At 41.0% G+C, this 25,808-nt stretch overlaps 1 protein-coding gene across 4 annotated transcripts in view; it reads left to right on the top strand.

Annotated features, from left to right (window-relative positions):
* The window catches only part of trim36 (tripartite motif containing 36), a 123,185-nt gene that overhangs the window by 8,089 nt on the left and 89,288 nt on the right, over nucleotides 1-25,808 (top strand). For 2 of the 4 annotated variants that reach the window (XM_073068692.1, XM_073068683.1), the window contains exons 3-6: nucleotides 7,959-7,988; nucleotides 15,753-16,078; nucleotides 19,323-19,469; nucleotides 19,811-19,906. In XM_073068692.1, the coding sequence (XP_072924793.1) occupies nucleotides 7,959-7,988; nucleotides 15,753-16,078; nucleotides 19,323-19,469; nucleotides 19,811-19,906 (599 nt within the window). Of the gene's footprint in view, nucleotides 1-7,958; nucleotides 7,989-15,734; nucleotides 16,079-19,322; nucleotides 19,470-19,810; nucleotides 19,907-25,808 lie in introns of all 4 variants that reach the window. The other 2 variants (XM_073068701.1, XM_073068710.1) reach the window with 2 other exon arrangements.

The raw sequence follows: 25,808 nt of genomic DNA, 5'->3' as shown, positions 1-25,808 counted from the left end.
CTGCTATCGGTGTGGGGGAGAAATTCCAGGTATTTTGTGTTAGTCAAATCCAACCTAGACAATGAGTGCATTGCTGATCTATTGTTAATCTTCACCAGGGTGATGATGATGATATTTGAGTTTCATCAAATCCATTTAATGCCAAACTTCTTTACAGCCTCTGTGCAAACAGGGACCAGGAGGCTGAATTCCAAGAGACAACATTTGGCATGGGTGGCATCGTAAACCAGGGTGGTAATGAACCCTGTTTGAATAATGGGGGACACTTCGCTGGCTGCAGTCGTAAAGGAAGGCAGTGGTGGGCTGCCGGAGACCTATCGTCTTATTCCACCGAAAATGTTGCAGGAGTGTCTTAGGCCCAGATATTCTCAACTCAATAACCTGCCATCCTTCAGAAGGGGAAAAGTGAGGTCATTGGCTAGGCGATTGCAAAATATTCAAATCCATTTGTAACACCTCAAAAAATAAGGTAGCCCATGTGCTCACACTGAAAGACTTGGGCTACCTGCGGGCACAAGCTGACAAGTAGTTGTTCCACACAAAATCTTAATGGAAGAACTCTGTTTGCCTCCCATTAGAATTGCCATTAATAAATCCCCCACTGTTACCTTTATATGGTAGTCTTTGCCAGCAAGAAACACAACTTGGCCAGTTGCCTAACTTCTGTGGTTAATGTGGCAAGAAAAGCAGGTTAGTGGATGGGTATTGTGGCTCTCGAGATTTATCCCTAACTTTAGAAAGATTATCTTTTTAGCATTTGTGCCTGTATATGATTGTGCATGATGGGCTCTGCCTTTGTTGAGAATATGGATGTACTTGAGAGCTCCTCTTTCTGTTTGCTCTTTCATTGCCCATCATCATTTAGGATAATATAAGGCAGAACTGCTGAGTTTTGATCTGACCCACGTTTATTTTGCTCTGTCTATTGTGTGTGGCTTCCGAAATTTACAAGACACAAATCAATGGCGTGATGGAATACCCTCTGGCAGCTTGAGTGAGTGCAATTCCAAGATCAATTTAAGAAACTCAACCTCGCCCAAGAGAAAACAGCCAGTGTTAATTAGCAGCCAGTCCTCCAGTTTAAACTCATCCTTCATGCCGAGTTGTCGATGGCTTTGAAGTTTGCTATTTACAAGAAACAATGCAGAGACTCATCAAAGTTTCCTCTTCAACATCTGTGCCCTGCTCTTGCTGGAGAACACAGGTAGATTTATGGGAATCACACCATAGTGCAATTAATTTACAACACCAGCAACTGGGGTTCGATTACCGCCACTGTCTGTAAGAAGTTTATACATTCTCCCCATGACCATGTGCATTTCTTCCGGGTGCTCCGGTTTCCTCCCACATTCCAAGTATGTACTAGTAAGGTTAGTAAGTTGTGGGCCTGCTACGTTCGCACCAGAAGTGCATAATCCTCGCTGATTTGATTTGATGCAAATGACATATTTCACTGTATGTTTCGTTGTCTCGATGTACATGTGACAAATAAAGTTAATTTGTAATTTAATCAGCAATTCCCCTTCAAGTCGCAGTATTTTACTTGCTAACGTGTTTGAGTTCCTTCATCTTGGAGCTCTTTCCTAAAAGAGTTTGGGGATACTTTCACTGTATTTACGGTACTTATGCACATTTTATTCCATATCCATACTTAAACTTCTAATTTTTACTTATAGTTGTTGAATGTTGTTTTTTGTTGTATGTCATGCCAATACACTGCAACAAATTGCTAATACTAAAAATGTGTATAGCAAATGAATTTGCCCTTGATACGACTACAATGCTTTAAAAAGGCAGCTTCCATTTTGTGCAACACACACAAAATGCTGGAGGAACGCAGCAGGCCAGGCAGCATCTACAGGAAGAAGCAATGTCGGCGTTTCGGGCTGAGACCCTTCGTCAGCTTCCATTTTGTGTTGGGATTGAAAATTTATCCTTGAATGGGAAGACAAAGCAATGTAGATTAATATCTGACTAGGTAAATCTGATGGTTTTGAATTTGATTTTAATATCACGAACTGAAAATGTGATTGTAATGAGAACAGGCTGTTTAGGAATGGAAGCATTCTATCTTAGAATGATTTTAGCTCTGAAGTAGTTGAACAAGTCTGAATTCAGTGGAACAATTTTTGCAAACGATAAAGAAAAATGTTCAATACAATAATGCACAAAGATTGTGCTTTATTAGTTTCCTTAAGTATGCATTTTATTCTAATCAGTAAAGATAGATCTGAGATAAAGATTCCTCTCCTTTGTTGGAGCATTCTACAATTAACTTTGCTTCCAAAGATCCACCCTGCACAAATGTGACATGTTGCATTTTTACACCAATAATTCAATGGCTAGTTGGAATGGGATTTCCAATACAATACCAGTTAGTCTCAATTAGAATTTTTTTCTGCCTGTTCAAACTAATTTGGATGGCCAACAGATAGAGATTTTTAAAAATAGACACAAGAATTATATCAATTTCATCATGTCTCTGGGACTTTCAAAAGTACTTCACATTTCATTTGTCCCATTTGTCATGTGGTATTGTCCTTGGAACCACGATGCATATTTTGCCTGTCTTGTCACACATAGCCATTGCTTTCTCATAAAGGGCCCAAGGCTGCAAAGCCACATGCTGCCTGAATGAATCCTTGCTGTTAATGTCACTGAAGCATGCACTGATTTTGTTCATAAATTAGGAATGCCCCATCCGTTCATCTTTTGCTTTAGGCTCCAGACAAAACAAAAATAAACTGTAAGTAAAAATATTACTTACCATAAGACCGTAAGATATAGGAGCAGAATTAGGCTATTTGGCCCATCAAGTCTGCTCTGCCATTTCATCTTGGCAGATCGATTTTCCCTCTCAGACCCAATCTCCTGCCTTTTCCCTGTATCTCTTGATGACCTGACCAATCAAGAATCTATCAACCTCTGCTTTAAATATACCCAATGACTTGCCCTCCACAGCCGCCCATGGAAATGAATTCCACAGATTCACCACCCTCTGGCTAAAGAAATTCCTCTTCATCTCTGTTCTAAATAGACGTCTGTCCACACTGAGGCTATGTCCTCTGGTCTTAGACTCCCTTACCATAAGAAACATCCACTCCACATCCAATTTACCTAGGCCTTTCAACATTTGATAGGTTTCAATGAGATTCTCCCCTCATTCCAGTGAGTACAGGCCCAGAGCCATCAATTGCTCTTCATCTGACAAGCCTTTCAATCATGGAATAAGTTTTCTGAAACTCCTTTGAATCCTCTCCACTGTCAGCACGTTCTTTCATAGGTAAGGGGCTCAGAACTGCTTACAATGCTGCAAATGAGGACTCACCATAAAGCCTCAAGATTACATTCTTGCTTTTATATCTGTATATTGTGTCTGTATATTTGAAATCCTAGTCTTCTGATTTAACTATAACAACATTGTGTTGCAACTCTTATAGGGCAATGCCTGCTTTTTTGTGTTTCCAAGAGCAGGAACATATTTACAACTTCCAGTGATTGTTTTGGACTTCTTTCATTCCAATGCCTGGGGAGCATGTTGGATAAGAGGGTGACAGAGATACCAAGCTGCTTGTACTCTGCATCTTCTGCAGTGATAATGTTACATGTTGATCTTTGATACTCCAAGGATGCAGCTATCTTAGAGACATTGACACTTTTTCTGCAGAACCAAAAATGTGGTTATCAGATCTACAGGTATTTGGTAGGCTTTATAATTCAATCAAACAATGCCAGAGAGTAGTGGGGGATAACTGTTTGTCAGGTTGGAGGCCGGTGACTAGTGGTGTGCCTCAGGAATCTGTACTGGGTCCAATATTGTTTGTCATATACATTAATAATCTGGATGATGAGATGGTAAATTGGATTTGTAAGTATGCAGATGATACTAAGATAGGTGGCGTTGTGAATAATAAAATAGGTTTTCAAAGCTTGCAGAGAGACTTAGGCCAGTTAGAAGAGTGGGCTGAATGATGGCAGATGGAGTTTAATGCTGATAAGTGTGAGGTGCTACATTTTGGTAGGAATAATCCAAATAGAACATACATCATAAATGGTAAGGCATTGAACAATGCAGTAGAACAGAGTGATCTAGGAATAATGGTGCATAGTTCCCTGAAGGCGGACTCTCATGTGGATAGGGTGGTGAAGAAAGGTTTTGGTATGCTGGCCTTTATAAATCAGAGCATTGAGTATAGGAGTTGGTAAGGTCAAATTTGAAGTATTGTGTACAGTTTTGGTCACCAGATTATAGGAAAGATGTCAACAAAATAGAGTACAGAGAAGATTTACTAGAATGTTACCTGGGTTTCAGCAGCTAAGTTACAGAGAAAGGTTGAACAAGGTTAGGTCTTTATTCTTTGGAGTGTAGAAGGATGAGGGGAGACTTGATAGAGATATTTATAATTATGAGGGGGATAGATAGAGTTGATGTGGATAGTCTTTTTCCATTGAGAGTAGGGGTGATTCAAACAAGAGGACATGAGTTGAGAATTAGGGGGCAAAAATTTAGAGGTAACATGAGGGGGAACTTCTTTTCTCAGAGAGTGGTAGCTGTGTGGAACGAGCTTCCAGTAGAAGTGGTAGAGGCAGGTTTAATATTGTCATTTAAAGTAAAATTCGATAGGTATATGGACAGGAAAGAAATGGAGGGTTATGGGCTGAGTGCGGGCCAGTGGGACTAGGTGAGAGTAAGCGTTTGGCACGGACTTGAAGGGCCAAGATGGCCTGTTTCTGTGCTGTAATGGTTATATGGTTATATAAATGTGCCAATATGTGACTTAAATACATTAGTCAAATAGCATTATTTCTATGTGTAAGCTTGAAAATTATACTATCTCTGGGGTCTCCTTTGGTCAGGGTCAACTATGGAGATTGTGTCCTAGCTGCCTAGATACACAAGCCTGGGAGAGCAAGCTGTTTCCCATGTAGCAAGCTCCCCCTCTCCACGCATCTGATGAACCCAAAGGAACGGCAGAGACCGATACGGTTCGGTACCAGCAGTGTCACAGGAGTTGCCAATCACCATTGAACACAATGTAGGACCGCCTTAGGGACTCCAGTTCCGGATTTTTCCCTGGGTGTCTACTCCTGAAGCCTTCCTTGTGAGGGGATATAGTCGCAGGGCAGTGGAGGTTTGGGATCAGAATTTCCTTCTCCTAGATGAGCTGTCAACCATAGCTGACGAGCCCCCTCTGCCTGAAATGTCGGTTTGTAAGGCACCGGTAACCCACCTTTGTTCCTTCTCCTGTCAGTAGAAATGGTTCTGCCAGGCTTAATAGCCAAGCCACTTGTGAAGGCTAGGAACTGGACTTGGTTGTCAGAGGCTATTTGAGATGCACCCCATTGAGAGCATTCCATTGGTGGTGGGAGCTTGTCCCCATTACTTCCCCTGAATATGAATGAATAGGACAACCCTAGGGAACCACACTATACTACATAACACACACAAAATGCTGGAGGAGCTCAGCAGACCAGGCAGCATCTATGGAAAAGAGTAAACGGTCAAAGTTCCAGGCTGAGACCCTTCTTGAGGACATTATACTATCCGCTTGCAGATAAGGTAGAGCATTAAAGCCAAGTATGGTTCAGGCTGCACGTGATGCTCGCAAGTACAAGTTGCAGAAAGTACAAGATGGCATTCTGGAGGAGGGATACTGGCTGCACTCTCGTTTGTAGTCAATTATAAATTATTTCCATGTTGTCATGTTGACTTCTTATAGGATAATTTGTAACATCTAAGCAATAACTGAAAATTTTACAACATGCTCTACCCAGATTGAATTGTACATTATCGCCAGTTTCCAAAGAAAGAAAAAGCTGCTGGTATGCAATCATTGCGGCCATGACTAAAGCCCTGTGTAATTTAAGTTTATTTATAGTGATTCTGTACTGAAATATGTACAAAATAAAGGGATTGTATGTAACATTTCAAAGAAGTTAAAATTGACCAAGAAAGTCGACCAATGTCTTCAAACAAATAAGGTAACAATTTTCAGAAAGTATTAACTTTTTCTTTATTATTTTACTGTAAATTTGACAATATAGATGTCTCTCTACAAATATATTTTCATAATACTAAACTGCATGGGTCATTACCTTCCATAGAGAACCATCGGTCATCTGCCATTTACCGATCATCTCTAATTTCTATCATTAAATGTATCTTTTCTACAGTGTTAACTAATTCTTCAATCTGGTGTTTAAGTTTATTTGGACTGTTCTTAGATGTGAATATCAGATGAATATAAAATCAATTCAGGCTGTTTGGGAGCGGTGGGGCACCAAGAATGTTTTAAAGTGTTGAAGGACGATGATGCTTCAGACAAAACTGTTGTCTGCAGATCTCCCCCCCACCCCCCCGCTTTTACCGAACAACTCTCCAACAGTGCCTTTCACTCTGGACTTGCAACTAACTTTTGTAGGTTCCACAAAACTCTCACACACTTGGCAGATCTCACAGCCTGCACGTAGCCAGCAATTCTACCCAGCAAGCCACGTCACCCAAACAGTTTAGAGGGCGCTCACCAGGCTACAAACTCTCTCCACCTTTTGGACTCTGGCAAGAGAGATTTAAATTTAATTCGCTGTCTTTGATTATATAACATCAATGATCTTCTTTACACAACAATGGATAGCAAACTAGTAAATACAACAGTTATCTTCAGCCCCAGTCTGGAATCAGCGAGAGCTATAAAAGTTAACGGCCGCGGTCCTCCTGACAGCCACTGTAAATGCCATCTCAAGCTGCAGTTGTGACTGCAAAAATAGTTGCGCATATTTCCACGAATGCCGCTGCTTGAGGAGAAAAGGAAAAGCATGTTTGGCATTCCTGGAAAATAACACTTCTTGGTGTCAAAATATTGACACGAGGATTGTCTCCATCTCTCAAACCTTTGAATGCTAATTATTTAATGGTTTTGGTTTTCCATAGACATTTAAATTACAACAAGGCCTTCAGATATTTGATTTAAAGGTGCTAGTCCTGATCTGCTTGATTGTTCAGCTGATCAATGCTCTACACATGGTGATTTCATACCAGGAAACTCAATGGTCTAAATCAGCGATTTTTAAATATAGTGTTGCCAATTATGATAAAACTCACCAAGACAAGGAGAAGGTTAATAATCCAAGCCTCCTAGTTCTGATCACTACCTGATGATTCTTGTGAAAAGGATATATGGTGAGGTAGTGAATAAGGATTGAGAGATACCTTCAGCTTATATGAACTTTTCTTAGATGTGAGTATCAGGTAAATTTAAAAAACAATTCAAGCCCTAGAAACAGAAACGGTTGTGATGCACTCATCAATCAAATTCAATGTCTAGGCTCATGTTCAAAGAATGAAGGCTTAAGGATGACAGGAAGTTGTGGATCTTGATTCAAACCTGCATTAATGGAATTCAGTTACAGAGGTGGGAAATGTGTATGATAATCCCGTAGCGTTTCCAAAGTTTCCACAATAGGATAAGCATTAAGTTAAAACTTTATACTATCTTTACTCTCATTCTATTGAAATGCAAGCTTATCCTGAATATTTTAGTGGTTGAATATATTTCCATACTTCATGTTTGAAAATATAATTTGCATTGTACTTCCTGCATGTTAAAACAGCGATGTCCAAAATAACATGCTATTACAGTCAGTTTACTCATTCAGTCATCACTGCAGGCTAGCATGTCAAATATATTAACAAGTGGAAACCTGAGAAGAGGAAGTACACTTTTGAAAGCTTGTGATTGCATTGTGTTGAATTTCTTCTGATCTGAATAATGTAATAAACTAACCTGATCTCAAAGGTTAACTTCCCTTTTGAAGAGTGTAATTTAGTTTGTGCCGTGTTGTCTCTGTGATAATATGTTCATCTGACATGAAATTCACCACTAATGTGTTTACAACGTTACAGCATAGTAGGAATCACAACGAAAAATTATTCCTGACTCTTTGTTAATTAATTGCAGCCTCACTGCGAAGGTCATTCGGGAGAAAAGGTAGAACCATTCTGTGTTGATTCAGGTTTAATGGGTCGTAGCTGCAACTCAATTATGACTGTTTATTCTGTTTTTGCAAATTAAAATTTGATTATATCTGTTAAAAATCAAATAAAAGTGGTCACATTCTAAAGTTGACATAAGGTGGACATAAGCTCATCACTGTTATGTAAAAATGTTTTTCTTAATGAAATCAATTGACTGGCAATCTGTAATACAACATTTGCTTTAATGGAACCACCAGAATTATTTTTAACGGCAAATATAATAATCTTAATTTTAATAATTTTTTTTTGCAAGTGATAAGATTATCACATAAAATTCAATATGTTTCTGGTTTGGACATTTGCCTCTCAAACAAGTTAATTATCACTTTGTGATGTGCTTTAGCTGGGATAAAATACCTTACATTTCAGCACAAGTTGTAAAAACGTCAGACTCATGTGAACTTTAGCTTAGCTTGACCACTGCAAATGATTTCTTTCTGGCTTTGCTTGGGTCATTAGTTTGTGACAATGGCATGTGTGTCTCATATCTGCTTGTGTTGCCTGTTGTTTTCTGAGTGCTGTGCCGTGTCTCCTAATTTGCTTTTTATGTTGTTTTATCGTGTGCTGTGTTGTTTCTTTCTTACCATGTAACCGTGCTCAGTATGTAAACAGGAGTGCACACAAAATATCAACAAATATCTGAACATTGCATTCCCATTCCATCTAGGAACCCTTTCGGGGAAAGGCACATTGAATATACAGTGCAGAGCGGGACAGTGCATACTTTTTGTATGGGCGGGTCACTCACTCCAAAAATTCTGTTCGGCCTGAGGTCCGTGGCATTGTACATAATAGGATGGGCCTTGCTTGCTTAACAGGCCTAAAGGCCTTCCCCACCACCCATTGCTGGAAGCAGACCCGAGTGAAGCAAAGTGGATGTGTCATCGATCTGCTCAGTATATGGGACCATGGGAGTGAGTAAAATGGGCCAAGGATGGGAAGAGATGGAGCCTCAGTCTTAGTGGGGGTGGAGGAAGTGGTTGTGACCTCGTGAGCTGGGTTGAAGTAGAGAGTGATTTGAAGCCAGGACTGAATGGGAGGGAGTCAAGGTTGAGATGTGGTTGACAGGGATTGGAGACAAAATTGGTTGGGGGGGGGGGGGGGTGACGGGCTGGTGGTGGTGGTGTGACAGAGCCAGACCAAGAGGCAAATCCTTAACTCAGCGAGAATCTATCTAAAGCGGTTTCACCACACCAGTTGCAATATGCAGAGGCAGATCTGCTATGATTTAGTGAAGAGAGCTCATGTTCGTTAGGAAAGCCAACGTGACCCATGCTGGGTGGACGTGAGTGCAGTCCCAGCATAAATTCCATCCCATTAGCATGTTTAGCTAGAGGGAATTGCCGACTTTGTGGATGATGTGGTAAGTTCTGCCATCTGCTTTCAAATGAAATTGTACAGAGGATATGGTGCCACATTACCTAGAGTCAGGAAGTTAGAAAGATCTAATCTCATATCCTTTTGACATTCTGAACTACAAACCTAAAGGAGATGAATGCTGACACTGCTGGAAGGAATTAATGGGTGAACTTTCCTGGGATGCTTTTCTACGGCCGGCTTCACAGTGGTGTTGGAGGCCGCCTGCAGTCACTAAAAGGAAAGAATATTGTGTTTTTTACAGTAATCCCAAAAAGATCTCGTGGAGCACTGGGGTACCTGATCATATTTAATGATCAGGTCTTTGATACAATGCCAGTGCACAGAAACTGAGTTAAGTGGTAGAATTTGTGCAGCGTACTGGCACCAGTGAACATGATTAACAGTGTTATCAGGTGAATGAGTGATTTCATATCCATAATCAGCCAACAGTGTTATTGTGCAAATTGTCAACAATACTCTTGTCAATTAGAAACAATGTTACTAATTACCAACAGCATTATATTCTTGTGAAATTCCTCTTATACTTGTCTACTCACTGCATTAGTAACATTACTTTCTGTGAAATTCTATTATTCTCTGAATTATCATGTGTTGCTTTCAATTGAATTATTAATAATATTACAATTCTATAAAAGACCAGAAAAATTTACTATGCTGTTAAATCTAGCAATCTTACTAATTACTAATAACATTATTGTTCTCTCAATGAATAATGAGTAGATAAGATGTTCAGGTATAAAACAAACAGTACTGTAACAGATGCAAGTTATTTCTCTACCTGAATTCACATGAACCGGGAACAGTGTTAGTACACAATGAAATGGCAACAGATTGGATTTACTGCACTTGATTGTCATCATATAAATAGCTTTACGTTAGACTCTCCTTCTCCTCTTGCATTTTTTCCTTCATTTATGTTTATCCTCATGCTCAACTTTGGATCATTAAAATTGAAAATTCAGTGTTTCCTTTTTTTCCCTATTAATATTCTATTATGTCATTTGCCGATCATTTTCAGTCATGTGATAGCTGAGACAACATTGATAAGATAGCCAGGTAGTTTTCTATACCGTGAGCATCTGATTTTAGATTGCATTGAGTGCAGCAATTTTAAAAAGAAATCTAATGAATATCTGGTGATGGTTTTACAACCCCCTCCTCCCCCACCCACCAGACAACTCTTTTTCCCCTTCCTGAGGGAAACTGTGTGGCCGCCCAGTGAAAAGGAAACAGGCTACATAGTCCATTGGGCAATTAATTCTTTCCCATATTTCAGACTTTAATACATAGAGAGGCAACGTGTAAAATTGGTAAATTGGTTTACTGTTGTCACATGTACCGAGGTACAGAGAAAGTCTTGGCTTGGTGTGTCACCCATACAGGTTGCTTCATTGGGCGAGTACAAGGAAAAACAATAACAGAATGCAGAATATGAAGTTGTAGTTACTCAGAAAGTGCAATGCAGGCAGGCAATAAGGTGCAAGGCCATAAAGAGGAAGATTTTGGGATGAAGAGCCCATCTTATCACACTAGGGATCCATTCAATAATTTGATAATAGCAAGATAGATGCTGTCCCTGAGCCTGGTGGTATGTGCTTAATGAGAGGGTCTCTTGAATCCAGGCACGTTAAACCCTGCTTTGTCACTGGAGCCCCAGTCACGCTTTAAGCAGAGTCCAAGTAGGCAAGCTGGCCAGGAGCAGGTTGGAAGTTGTTAGGTAGGTCCCCCAAGTCAGTGTACAACTCATTTGGCTTCAGAATCGAGGCATCACGGTAGCATCGCAGTTAGCAAGATGCCATTACAGCTTGGGTTGTCAGAGGTCGGAGTTCAATCCCAGCATCCTCTGTAAGGAGTTTATATGTCATCCCCGTGGAATGCCTGGGTTTCCCCTGGGGGCTCCAGTTACCTCCCACAGTCACAGCCAAAGACACACTGGTTAGTAGGTTAATTGGTCATTGTAAATTGTCCTATGAGTTGGCTAGAGTTAAAATCAGGGGTTGAAGGTAGCACAGCTCGAATGGCTGGAAAGGCCAATTCCATGCTGTATCTCTAAATAAATTGGCTGAAGGATTTACCTTGGCACCAAAACAACATCCACTACAGACTTGACCCAGACTCTCGTCCCTTTCCCTTTCTTCCTCCGAGAATCTTCCAGGCAGGAATTGAATAAGGAAAACTGAAACTAGACTGGAGTTTGTGTGCCCTGAGACTGAAGCCCTTGGGCTAGTGAGCATGTTTCTAAATCGCTGGCCATCCGGAAACACCGCTCCACCCCACACCACCAGACACATGTTTGCTACACACCTGGGGTTAAAGCCATGCATGTCCTACTTGGTTCCTTTTGTTAAATTTTCATACTTGGATTAATGCTTTCAACAGTTATTGATGTCCTTTGTGTCTGATTCTCAACCATTGACCTCTGCTGTAAGTGTGCTGAGAAATGATTCACTAGGAAGGAGCAGCTTATCCAGAGTGCGTCTGATTATTTATGGGTGAAAACATACCCAAGGATGCTTAACTCGTCAAAGGATTGATTCCTAAATGATATCCATTCCTAAAGAAACTTGCCTGTACTAGTAGAGCTTCCATATTGGGAGTAAAAATTCTGGGTGCATTGCCTACTGCTTTATGTCACAAGAAGCTATTAAGAACACAGAGCATAAGAACATTACAGCACAGCAAAGGCCTTTTGACCCACAATGTTGTGCCAACGTTTTAACATACTCTGCAATCAATCTAACCTTTCCCTCTCATGTAGCTCTCCATTTTTATATCATCCACGTGCCTAATGTATCTGCCTCTACTGGAATTATGCAACCTCTGGAATTATTGGAAAAAGGAGAAAACGATCAATGTGTAGAGGGGGCTGAAGGGATTAGTTGTGGTCATATGTACGAGGAGGGTGGAGAGTGAAGTAGACAAACACAATTTAAAAATACCCTGTGTAATCCAGCTGATGTTTTCTAGTATTAAAGGTCTTACTATTTCAAACCTGTATCACTGCTCATACTCATTAAATCATTTTTGAAATGGGATAAAAGTCTGTAGAGCTGAGGGCTGTCATGGGAAGGGGAAGTGCAACATAATTGGAGAATGTGGATGAAAATGTTTAATGTGGGATTGCAATGCAAACAATGATCAAAACTTAATGCAATTTAGTTCAGCTAGTCTACGGTCTGTTCTGTAATTTCTCTATGGTTTATTTTTAATAGTTTATGCTTATCTGTCTATATGGATTTAATCGGTTTTGAGGTTAGGGTGTAGAGTTGATTCAATTCTATGTGACATGTGGTAGGTACTCAGTGGCACGCCAGTTTAAAATGAAGGCAAGCAGCTGTTTCATTCGTTGTCAGTGTTCTTTAAACATTTCAGTCATGCAAAGTAGGCTTTCTTGCTCATCAATGTTCTTTCGCCCCGGGAACTGTAACTGACATTAATAAGTTCAACATGTTTGTGCTAACACATTTTCTGCTGCCTTTTGGATTCTTGGGAATCAAATGGCAGTAATAAATTTATTTTTATTAAAGAAAATAGTTGAAAATCCGTCTGACAACTTGTCAGTACAGGCCTGTTTAAAGTACTTCAATCAGTGAGTTATTAAATATTATGAAATAAAAACAATAACTTTTATGCTGCCATTGACCCATTGACACCTGTTGAGTCATAGATTTTACATGGAATGCGTTTCATCCCATTTCACTTTCGTTGGTGGAGGTCCGTGCCCTTTGTCCTCCTTTGTCCTGATATCCTATCATATTAAGGTACATATTAACACTGCTAAACAACAGCAGAGGTATTGTAGATCCTAAAGGGGATGGGACATCACTGTGTGGAGAATTTTACCATTTTCAACCTCCAGTAACCTCTATCCCAAAGCAAAGAAGGTTTAATAGAATTAAAGGATCATCTTCAATGTCCCTTATTTTTAGGAAAAAAAATAATTTAAATGAGCTCTTTTAGTTAGATATTTTCATATACCTGACGTGACCTCTGATTCATATTAAACAAATGGAGATAATTTGAAGTAATTGTACATAGAGGCTCTCTGCTGGTCATGGCGGACCACGGATGTTGCATCCTGGCTGACTCTGTGATACCCAAGCTAGTACGCAAGCCAGAGCAGTACGATATGGAGAGCAAGTTATTGCCCCTGTAGCAGGCTCCCCCTCTCCATGCAGCTGATGAATCCAAAGGAACAGCAGAGACTGATACAGTTTGGCACCAGCGGTGTCGCAGGAGTTGCCGACCAGATTGAACTTAGCATAGGAACTGCCTTAGAGACTCCAGCTCCAGATTTTTTCTCGGGGTTTACTCCCAAATGAATGAGTATAGCTGCAAGGCAGCGGAGGTTTGAGATCAGTGTTTTCCTTTTCCTAGCTGAGCTGCCAACCACGGCTGACAAGCCCCATTTGCCCGAAGCGTTGGGTTTTAAGGGCACCAGTAACCCGCCTTTACCCATTCCCCTGTCAGTAGAAACAGTTTCACGAAGGTTAGTAGCTAAGCCACATGTGAAAGTCAGGAGCTCCACTTGCTTGTCAGAGGCTATTTGAGATACATGCCATTTAATAGATAGCGAGAGCTTATCCCTATTACCACCTCCAGCTATCACAACCTTAAGGAAACTTAAAGTAAATAAAGTACATCTCAAAAGCACTTAATTGCAGGAAAAGAACATTTTATTTATCATAGCCTTGTGAAAGATGTTACATAAATGCTAGTTTCTAATTCCTTGTCCTTCTAAGAAAAAAATTAAAAATTATAGTGTAATGAGAGGCTATTAATCTAATTCATCATAAATCATCTTCATTAGCTCAATGGATATTGTGTCAACCAATGTAATAATAACCATGGAGAAGCAAAGGTTCTGATCTTCCATCAACTAGCTCAGTATGTGGAGCTGACTGACTTTGATCATTTTTCCTTGATGTAAGAAGGGGAAAAGCAAGATGGGGAACTTTTTAAACTGGGATACAAGAACATTAATATTTAAGTGGTTATGGACAAATTCTTCAGCAGTTAATATAGTCTTTTGCTTTATTAAAATTATAAACATATTCAAGGAATTCAAAACCCAGGAAACTTTGCTCAACCTGTATAAGATGATGAGGCAATGACAATTGGGTCTCGTGTCCATTTCTGTGCAGTTGCTTGAAGGATGTGTAGACTTTGGGAGGGATAGGAATTATTAGGCTGAGTACAGGGTTAATAGTCGGTTACTTAAGAGTGTGGATGAACAGAGGGATCTTGGGGTTCAAATCCATACACCCCTCAAGGTCGCTGCACAGGTTGATAGGATAGTTAAGAAGGCCTGTGGGATGCTAGGCTTCATTCACAGGGGGATTGAGTTCGAGAGTAGAGAGGTCATGTTGCAACTCTACAAATCTCTGGTGAGACCACACTGAGAGTATTGTGTTCAGTTCTGGTCACCTCATTATAGGAAGGATGTGGAAGCTATGGAGAGGGTGCAGAGGAGATTTACCAGGATGTTGTCTGGATTGAAAAACAAGTCTTATGAGGCAAGGTTAGCAGAGCTGGGACTTTTCTCTTTGGAGTGTAGAAGGATGAGAAGGGACTTAATAGAGGTCTACAAGATTATGAGAGGGTGGATAGGCAGTACCTGTTTCCCAGGGCACCAGTAGCAAACACCAGAGGGCATAGGTACAAAGTTAAGGGAGGGAAGTTTAAGGGAGACACCAGGGGCAAGTTTTTTACACAGAGGGTTGTGGGTGCCTGGAATGACTTGCCAGGGATGGTGGTGGAGGCTAAAACATTAGGGGTATTTAACAGCCTCTTGGACAGGCAGACGGATGAAAGAAAAATAGAGGGTTGCGGTGTAGTGTGGGTTTAGTACTTTTTTTTAAGGGATATATATATGGGTTGGCACAACGTTGAGGGCTGAAAATGGAAATAGATCAAAATGTTTAAAGTCATGAAGAATTGAAGCCAAAGGAATAGAGGGAGATGGCTGAGAGCGCAGTGCTTTGAGCAGAAGTGCAACACAAGGAAAATGTTTTCTTATCAATGAATAAGATTTTAATTCTCGTCTGTCAGTGTGCTGAGTACAGATTCAAGAGCTGCATTCAAGGGATGAATTCTTGAAGTAGAAGAAATTGCAGGGACATAGAAACAAGCATCAGAATGGAACAAATGAGATTGCTCTTCAAAGGAGCTTCCAAATTGCTCTCTTCTGCTCTGTATTACTTGACAGTTCTAATAACCTATATAAATTTACTACTCTCTCAATTTTTTTTTTTACTTTCCCTTGTTTGTCCTTTCTCTGTCATTCCCTTTATTCTTTCATGTATTGGTTGACTAAAAGGATCTGCTGCCCATCCAGGCTGGAAACGGACCATCCACAGTCAAGGAGTCACCACCTTCCCTTGCCCTGGCTGCAAATGTGACGTAGATCTCGGGGAGCGAGGCATCAGTGGATTGTTCCGAAACTTCACCTTGGAAACAATTGTGGAGAGGTACCGGCAAGCCGCCCGCGCTGCTGTGGCCATCATGTGCAACCTCTGCAAGCCTCCACCCAGCGAGGCCACGAAGAGCTGCATGGACTGCAAAGCAAGCTACTGCAATGAGTGCTTTAAACTTCACCATCCCTGGGGCACTCCAAAGGCTCAACATGAGTATGTAGGACCAACCACCAACTTCCGGCCCAAGGTACGGATGTTCCTTTACTGTCTTGTTATATATAACATATTCTAGGTGGTCATTCCCAGAATTCCCTTTACATGGGTATAAGATGATTAGAAAAATACATAGAACATAGAACATTGCAGAAAAATACAGGGCCTTTGGCCTATGATGTTGTGCTGGCCTTTTAACCTACTCAAAGTCAATCTAACCCTTCCCTCCTACATAGCCCTGCACTTTTCCATCATTCATGTGTCTATCTAAGAATTTCTTAAATGTCCTTAATGTATCTGCCTCTACCACCATCCATGGCAGGGCGTTCCATGTACCCACCACTCTCTGTTTAAAGAATTTACCTCTGACATACCCCTAATACCTTCCTCCAATCACCTTAAAATTTTCCCCCTCCTATTAGTCATTTCTGTCCTGGGGGAGAAAAAAAGAATCTGGAAAAATGGTTCCAGAACATTCCTCTTTCTTTCAAAATAGTTCTTGTGAAGGTGAAAATATATGCTCCCACAACTTCTGACATATGCACATAAAAAAAATTTATAAAAAGAACTAAAGACATTAGACCTTAATTAATAATTAATTTGATGAGAGCTCAGAGTCAGCTAAACCAAAAGAAAGTTTGAATTGATAATCCAACAGTATCTGCTTCTATAATCTACAAATCATGTAACATTGAACAAAGCTGCATCCATGTGTGTATGAAAAATTTAGTCACAGCACATACAATATTAAATTTATTAAATTGATAGAACATGTTTTGATAATTAAACTAAAGAGGAAACATATTTGAGTTGGTTGCATGGTCTATTAATTTTCATGCTTATTCATTCTGACATATAAGAACAGATCGACCAAAAGGTTAGATTTCCCTTGAGGATACTGAAGTGATTCAGTAGATGGAAGTAACTCAAATTTTCAGAGGAAATTGACGTCAAATTCATGTGTTTCTTTAACGTTAAAATCTGTAAATTTCAGAACCCCACTTTGGATGTTCCAATGATTTACTTTACACAAACAAGACTAGATTGAGGAATTATCAATATATAGCCTCAAGCTTTTTCTTTCCTTAAAAGGGCAGGATCTGTAATCAGACACATTCAGTCTGTCTTACAAATATAACACGTTATGGCACGATTATCATATGCGCTGATGTATATGTGACAGATGTTGCAGTCATTTTCGTCACCCTCGTATACAACAGCTGCACATTCCCTGAAGATTGTGGGCATGGCTCATGAAATGGATGAAGGGACAGGAGCAAAAAAAAGAAAGACACACTAGTTGAAAATATCCGAGACTTCTGTTTTGAAACATTTTTGTTATGTTTTGCTATTTCTTACAAGTTGAATATCTAGTCTTTGGACCTTTGAGGCCCATGTGCAGGCCACTGAATATAACATGGAAAGAAAGGGATAAAGAAGCTACAGAGAAAACACTGAGTAAGGAGCAAAGACTGCAAGAGGGAAAGATGGAAGGAAGAAAATCAGGGAAAATTAAAAAAAAGATGGAAGGAAGAAAAAGAGGGAAAATTTTAAAAAAAGATGGAGAGTAGAGTGAACAAGAAGAAGAGTGATTTCTTTGAATGTAAACAGAATAAAAAAGTCCTGCTAACACGAGGAAACCTGCAGATGCTGGAAATTCAAGCAACACACACAAAATGCTGGTGGAACACAACAGACCAGGCAGCATCTATAGGGAGAAGCACTGTCGACGTTTCGGGCCCAGAACCTTCATCAGGAAAAACTGAAGGGTTTCAGCCTGAAACATCATCCGTACTCTTTTCCATAGATGCTGCCTGACCTGCTGAGTTCCTCCAGCATTTTGTGGGTGTTGTTTGGATTTCCAGCATCTGCAGATTTTCTCTTGTTTGTGAAAAGGGAATGAGAAATGGAGAGAGAGAGAGAGAGGGGAAAAAAGGATGAAATGGGTTAATGAATAAGGCCAAAGAATACAGGCTAAAAGAGAGTTTAAAAAAAAGAGCAAATGGGTCCGAGGGTTTCAGAGGAAGTTAGAAAGGTAGAGGTGGAGTGACTGTTGAATCAGAGTCAGAACCAAAGTTCTTCAATACCAAGCTGCAAAAAGGAGCTCAGCTCAGCAATAAGGAACAAGCTGCATAAGGATTGGTTCACAGGTGCAGTTTGTGTTCACTGTCAAAAACCTTCTGAACTTCGGAATCCAGCGAAAGTGATTCAAACATGGAGATAATTTCCTCAGTAACAATTTTTTTTTGCTGTTTGGGACTGACCTAAGGGTAATTCTAACTGTTCTATTTTAAATGGGAAGTTGAAGGTGAGGAGATTATTTTCTGGAGCAAAGTGTAGAGTCAAAATTGACAATGACCCATGTTATGGAGCACAGCCAACAATGCCCAGAATAATCAAAGGAAGCTCACTCACTTGAAAAATGGGTCTCTACTAGTTTCTAGCGGGCGTTGCCTCTCCCATGTTTCCAGAGGTAGCTCACTCATTTCAAGAGGATGAATTTCGATATGCTCACCTTGCTGACTCAGTACTGGGAGGGGTAGAGTGCAGTATGATATGTGGTGTGGAGGAGGGTGGCTGCTGGGTGTGTGATCTCAGCTGGCTTTAGCCCTCGAGCAGCTGGAGATGTCAGGAGAGAAACTCCTGTTCTAACTTGGCTCAACATTTAACACGAAACAAACTGATTCAGTGGAACCTACTGAAGAACTCTCTGGGCAATTCAGTAGAAGAGGCCTAAAGTGGGTTTTCATTTGATACCCATTGTTTGCAAGAGAACGATTGGTATCCATGGAGAGGTTGGATGGGCTGTTCATTTTTGGGGGTTGGAATTCATTTTTACAAGTGGTGCAGGCAGTGTGGTATCAAAAGTGAGTACTTTCTTTAGCCATTTTTGTTCTCAACTATGGATTTCTGCCATCCAAATTGCCCTGCTATGTATTTGGGATTGATCATAAATTGGAAAGCGATGGAAGCAGGGAAACATTCTAATACACTAAATTACACCAGGATTGGATTTTCCAGCATTCCCCAGTCTATAGGGGATCTTGTTCTAAGAGTATTGTAGAGTGCAGAAATTGATAAAAATTTGTGCCGGTACTGTGTGAACCGTGCAACATAAAATATCCCCTTGATTTTGAAATGGCAATATATTTAATGTCCTTTTTTTTATTCCTTCCCACAATTCCACCTCAACCCTTCATCCACATCACTCCTCTCCTATCCGTGACTCTCCACACCAAACCTTTTTATCCCATTCCCCCCCCACCCAATGCCACCAGGTTCTGATGTGCCCTGAGCATGAAATGGAAAAGGTGACCATGTACTGCGAGATGTGCCGGAGGCCCGTGTGTCATCTCTGTAAGCTTGGTGGGTCACACGCCAACCACAAGGTCACTTCTATGAGCAGTGCCTACAAAGTGCTCAAGGTAGGATATGTTAAAGCTTAAGAGCTCCCGTCCACTTTCATTTTCAAAGACATTCATGTTGCTCTCAAATATTTGGACATGAAACTTCTCCAATATATCACTCTCCCACTAGTCTTGTACACAGTTGAATCTTAAATTCTTAATGACTTTGATGTATCAGTGACTTGACCGTTTCTTTCTCTGCTTACTCTTTGCATATATTTGGTTTCATTAATTTTGAGATTTGTTCACTGCTTTGTTTATGTGTAAATTGAGATATTGAGGATCTGTTGACAGCTGGTGCAGTTTGAATGGTGTGCTCTGGTTTCATTCTGCTGTGCATTCTGTCGTTATGCCAACAGGAGAAGCTGTCTAAGAGTATTGGTTACCTCATCAGCAAAGAGGGCCAAGTGAAAACTCAGATCTTTCAACTGGAACACATGATTGATCAGACAGAGGTAGGAATGGTCGTTTTTCATAACCTGTGATTAGGTTTAAAACAATGCTATACCAAGAACAAGGAGGGTAATTTTTCTTGGGAGTTATGCCAGTGAGGAAATGAATGTTATCAAACTATTAACCAAAATGATGGGGCCCAACATGTTAAGGATGTGGCTGCAGCAGTCACACCTGTTTTCATCCAAAACTGGTAGGGATAGGGACCCCTGCATTGCAGAAGCTAGTCTTCATCCAACTCAATTCATTTGTAAGATCAAGAAGCACCACAGGTGATTGGATCCAACATTGGCTTTGGGACCAGACAGCATTCTAGGTATAGCATCAAAAAGTTACACTCTGGAATAAACTGCCCCTCTAGCCAAGTTCTTCCAGTACAGTTGTTTTACTGACATCTACCAATAATATGGAAAATTGGTTGTGTATTTCTTCTTACAAAAAAAAAAGTAGGATAAATCCAATCTGGCTATTTAGCATCCAATCTTTCAGCAAAGAGCCAGAAGATGTGGATCATCAGTGTTGTCAAATGGCACTTACTCACCAGTAACCAGCTATGGGGTGGCAGACACAAAGCAGTTAGCATAATGCTATTACAGCGCCAGCAACTTGAGTTCAATTCCCACTGCTGTCTGTAAGAGGTATATACGTTCCTCCTGTGAATGTATGGGTTTCCACACCCATTCCATGTAGCTAATTAGTTACATGGGTATAATTGGGATAGATAGTGTGGTGAACTACATATACCTGTCTGGACTGCTCCTGTGGCTCCTCCCACAGACCCCTGCTGACTGCTCCTGTGGCTCCTCCCACAGACCCCTGTATAAAGGCGACTGAGGCCTGTTGCCCAGCCTCATTCCCCAGGATGTAGTGTTGTTCATTCTTCCAGTCAATAAAAGCCGATACCTCGCTTCTTACGTCTCAGAGTGAGTTATTGATGGTGCATCAGATAGGTAGAATGACCGCCAGATGGAAAGGTAGATAAAAAGAATTACTTATTCACCAATGCACAGTTTGGCTTGTGCCAAGAACTCTCACCACCAGGCCTAAGAATTCAGCTTAGAATCATAATCACTTTTATTATCACCAACATTATCACAGTCGCAGGTTGACTGTGTGGTTAAGAAGGCATATGATGTATTGGCCTTCATCAACTGTGGGATTGAGTTCAAGAGCTGAGAGGTAATGTTACAGCTACACAGGACCCTGGTCAGACCCCACGGAGTACTGTGATCAGTTCTGGTCACCTTACTACAGGAAGGATGTGGAAACTATAGAAAGGGGACAGAGGAGATTGACAAGGATGTTGCCTGGATTGGGGAGTGTGCTGTACGAGAATAATTTGAGTGAACTTGGACTTTTCTCCTTGGAGTGACCTGGTAGGGGTGTGTAAGATGATGAGAGGCATTGATTGTGTGCATAGTCAGAGGCTTTTTCTCAGGGCTGAAATGGCTAACACGAGAGGGCATAGTTTTAAGGTGTTTGGAAGTAGGTACAGAGGAGATGTCATGGGTAAGTTTTTTACACAGAGAGTGGTGAGTGCGTGGAATGGGCTGCCGGTGATGTTGGTGGAGGCGGATACAACAGGGTCTTTTAAGAGACTCACGGACAGCTACACGGAGCTTAGAAAAATAGAGGGTTATGGGTAACTCTAGGTAATTTCTAAAGTAAGTACATGTTCGTAACATCATTGTGGGTCAAAAGGCCTGTATTGTGCTGTAGGTTTCCTATGTTTCTATGTTTCTAACAGTTTTTTACATTAAAAACCATGAGAAGATGGTAGCATTCATTTCCATTTACAGACGACAGCCTCTGATTTACTTTGTGTTTTACTTGTTGAAGTGTTTCTGAACTTCACTCATGAAAGGTCTGCCTCTAAATTTTAGATTTTGCCTCCTCATTCTAGATTCCAAAATCAATGGGTCTTCCAATTATCCTTCATGTCCATAAAACTTCAGAAAAATCACACTTGATCTTCCAACATGTAGAGAAAGCAACCATAATTGTTGTAAATTCTACTTATCATTTAATTTTCAGAAATGAGGTGTATTTTAACTCTAAGCTATGTTCCTGCATGACCAACGTATCTGTATTAAAGTGTAGTGTCAGAACTGCATGTTGTTTGTGTTTCTAACTATGGCTTTGTATAGATGCAACATAAGTTCTGCTTTCTTGCCGTTGCTTAGCCATGCCTTGGTGCCAATCTGCTATAGTGCCCTGTGTTTTTACTTCAGACCCAACATTAACTGCTACAGTGCTCTGTTGTACTCTCCAGACCTGGCTCACAATACTCACTTACTCTGTTCCCTGCTGCAATTTACCCACAGATTACTGAGCTGCAACTGACCTGAAGAGACTAATATGATTACCCACTTGCACTGGGATCTATTTGGTTGAAACCCTGTTGTTCCCTCACAAGTGGATTAATTCTAAATTTTCTTTAGCTAAAAATCACTAACGATTATGTATTCTACACTGTAGGATTTGATGGATGCTTATCAACAGTAAGCAGTTGGCTGTTTTGACCCTCAGTCTTGAAATAACCATACAATTAAATAGGAATTACAACCTGTAGCTGAACCAGTGCCGCACAATGAAGCAGCTGCTTTGTTCTGGTTTTCTTCATTTGCTACTCTTTCAATTACCAACCTGAAGTATAGAATGTTAAGCAGTCTAACCAGTGGCCATTTTACGTAGGAGCCTCAGGCAAATTTACATCCAAGCCTCAAGGTCGCCTTCTGAACCAAAATAGGATGGAGCAAATTAAAATGAAGTGGCACGTTGGCTGGCACCTGTTCTCCAGAGATTGAGCCACGGCACAAGATGAGCCCAGTGGATTGTCAGGGAATCACTGTCATTGTTGGGGCGGGGGGGGGGGGGGGGTGGTTGGGTGAATGGTGTATCTGGGCAAGCTGAGGGCAACGGAATTCTATAAGATATCAACTAATGGACGCATCACAGCTTGTCCCTGAAGGCCCAGACACCAGTATCTTCCTTTCGAACAGTGATGTCATCAGGCCTACCTATTCAAAGCTGTAATGTACTCATTTCAGAGAGCTTCAGATGACAACTATCTGTGGCCACTTTGGGGGAGATCAAAGTGGGCTAGTTCCACTCTTGCATTGGGAATGGAAGTTTAAGGCTGAGCCCATTTCTCCCTCAGTCACTGTGAGGCCCTCTGTTGGGTCAGCGTCGACCATGGATATTGCGTCCTAGCTGTCTGTGTGATACGCAAGCCAGGGCAGTACAATATGGAGAGCAAAACGTCGCCCATGTTACCGGCTTCCCCTCTCCGCTCTGCTGGTGAATCCAAAGGAATGGCAGAGACAGATACAGTTTGTCACTAGTGGTGTTGCAGGAGTTGCAGGACTACCTTACGGACTCCAGCTCCAGATTTTTCCTTAGGGTTTACTCCCAAAGCCTTCCCAAAGGGTGGGTACAGCTGCAAGGCGGCAGAAGTTCGAGATCAGAGTTGTCCTTCTGCAGGGTGAGTTGCCGACCATGGCCGATGAGCCTCATCTGCCTAAAGCGACTGGCATTAAGGCACCAGTAACCCATCTCACCTGCCCAGTGGGCAGCAGCAGTATCTCTGTGGAAGAAAGGCCTGGTAATTTACATCCATATCTTGCCACGAGGACCCTATGGACAACTACACTTTCCATAGGATCGCCATGACTTGACGATGACTCAACGGCACTCAGCAATAACAACCCGTCTTTGTCCCTTCTCCTGTCAGTAGAAACTGTTCCGTCAAGCTTAGTAGCTAAAACATACGTGAAGGCCAGGAGCTGGACTTGGTTGTCAGAGGCTATTTGAGAAGTACATCACTGGGAGCATTTAATAGGTAGTGAGAACTTATCCCTAATACCTCTCCCAGCTATGACAGCCTTAAGGGACCAGCTACTAATTCTGGCAACACACAAAATCACATTGTTCTGTCCCAGGAAATAAAACTTCATCCATATGTAAAACTACATTTGAAGTTGTATCTTCCATTCACTCTACACATTCTCTATATCCTTCCCGTCGCCTAGAGTACAAACGTGCACACAATTCACCATCTGTCTTTCTACTGATACTTTTGGATCCATTCAGCACTACACTTTGATCATTGAGGCTATTGGTTGGGAACTCAGTGGAAAGAAATGCACGGGCGTCTGCAGGAGGAGAGCGCAAGGAGAAATTCTAGAGATGTGGATCGGAGCCTTCATTTTTCCGAATCTGCTTGTATTAACTGGATGTGGGTGGAAGCTTCTGAGAGACAAAAATAATAATCTAAGGACTGAGTTATCTTTATAATTTTAAAAATAGCAAGCTTCCAGATTAAACACTGGTGAATGGAGTCACAAAGTTAGTTACATTGTTCCAATTTTGAAACATGCCATTCTAGAATACCAGATTTTAATATGTTGAGTAATTATAGTTCATTTATAATCATTACTTTGTTTTAAAAGAAACGCCAGATTTCATGTCAGCTTTGTTACACTTGACTGATCATCGTCATTTTCTTCGGCAGTCTCACAGGATCAAAGATGGTTTGCTTCCGCTCCTGTCTGTGGGTTCTGAAGTGGCTAATGGAGCCAATGTGGGACCCCCGGTGCTAGCCACAGATGGAGCACAATTCAAAGGGGAGGTGGGTGGTGCAAGGGAGATGCAGCACATTCCCTCTGCTGTTTACATTACATTTCTCTGCTTTCCTGATGAATAGACTGGAGACTCTCAGCCAGAATGCTCGCTCTCCAACATGAGCTGTTCTCAATCAGGGGTCCTTGGAAGTTATTAGCAGAATGACACTTTGTCAAGGAGCATTTCAGAATATCCTTCAATGACTTACATTATTATTTCCTTTGTAGTTTCTTGCCGTGATACAACTCAGCATAATGTGCCTGTTTTGGTAATCTAGTGTCAAGAACGTGAATGGCAGGCCGATATCTGAACCTAGCTGAGAGTATTTGGAACTATGATGCCGGGATGTTGGGCTGGGCGAGGATACTGATGTTAGTTTGCTTTCCCGGCCTGTGGAGTTATAGAAGATTTTTTTGGTAGCTTGAGTGTTTTGAAGTTCCCATTTGGTGGATGTTAAGGACAGAGGGAGGGATCACTGTTGGAATTTATGACAATGTCATTCATTTTGGTGAGAGAAATCAGAAAGACTGCGTATTGTTTTCAGTGGTGAGTGGCTGAAGAACGTTGATATCATTGGAACAAGATTTCTTCCAATATGTAGCTGCAGCAAGCAATTAGAAAAGGAAATGATACATTGATTTTTACTACCACAGGATTCACATTCAAGAATAATGGTATCTTAATAGAATTACTCAGGGCTTTTGTGAAACATGTCTGGAATACTATAAACAATTTGTGTTTTTCTATCTAAAAACAGTATAGTTATTTTAGTGAGAGTGCAGTGATGATTCATCAGAGTGGTTCCTGGGATGGCAGATCTGCTATGTGCAGAGAGATTGAATAGTCTAGACTTTATTCAGGGTTTAGAAGAATGAGAGAGGACCTCACTGATATAAGCTGGACAGAATAGACATTGAGGAGTCCAGAACTGGAGGTTTCAAAAGTCAAGGGTAGGTCAGTTAGGACTGAAATGAGGAGACATTTCATGACATTTCTTTTGAAATTTTCTAGTCCAGCAGTTTGTAGAGGTTTCAACGTTAATTGTATTTGAAAATGAGATTGGTAGATTTCCAGAAATTAGATGAATCAAAGGCCGTGAGGAGCAAGCAGGAAACTGAAGATGAAATGTGTAACATAGGGGTTAGCACAATCGTTTTACTGTGTCAGTGATCCCTGATTTGGGTTTGATTCCCACCGCTGTCTGTAAGGAGTTTATACTCTCTCCCCACGATCAGTGAGTTTCCTCTGGGTCCTCTGGTTTCCACCCACATTCCAAAGTCA

Source organism: Hemitrygon akajei, chromosome 2 (genome assembly GCF_048418815.1).
Source record: "Hemitrygon akajei chromosome 2, sHemAka1.3, whole genome shotgun sequence".
NCBI classification, from domain to species: Eukaryota; Metazoa; Chordata; class Chondrichthyes; order Myliobatiformes; family Dasyatidae; genus Hemitrygon; species Hemitrygon akajei.
This window is presented reverse-complemented; position numbering and strand designations above follow the sequence as displayed.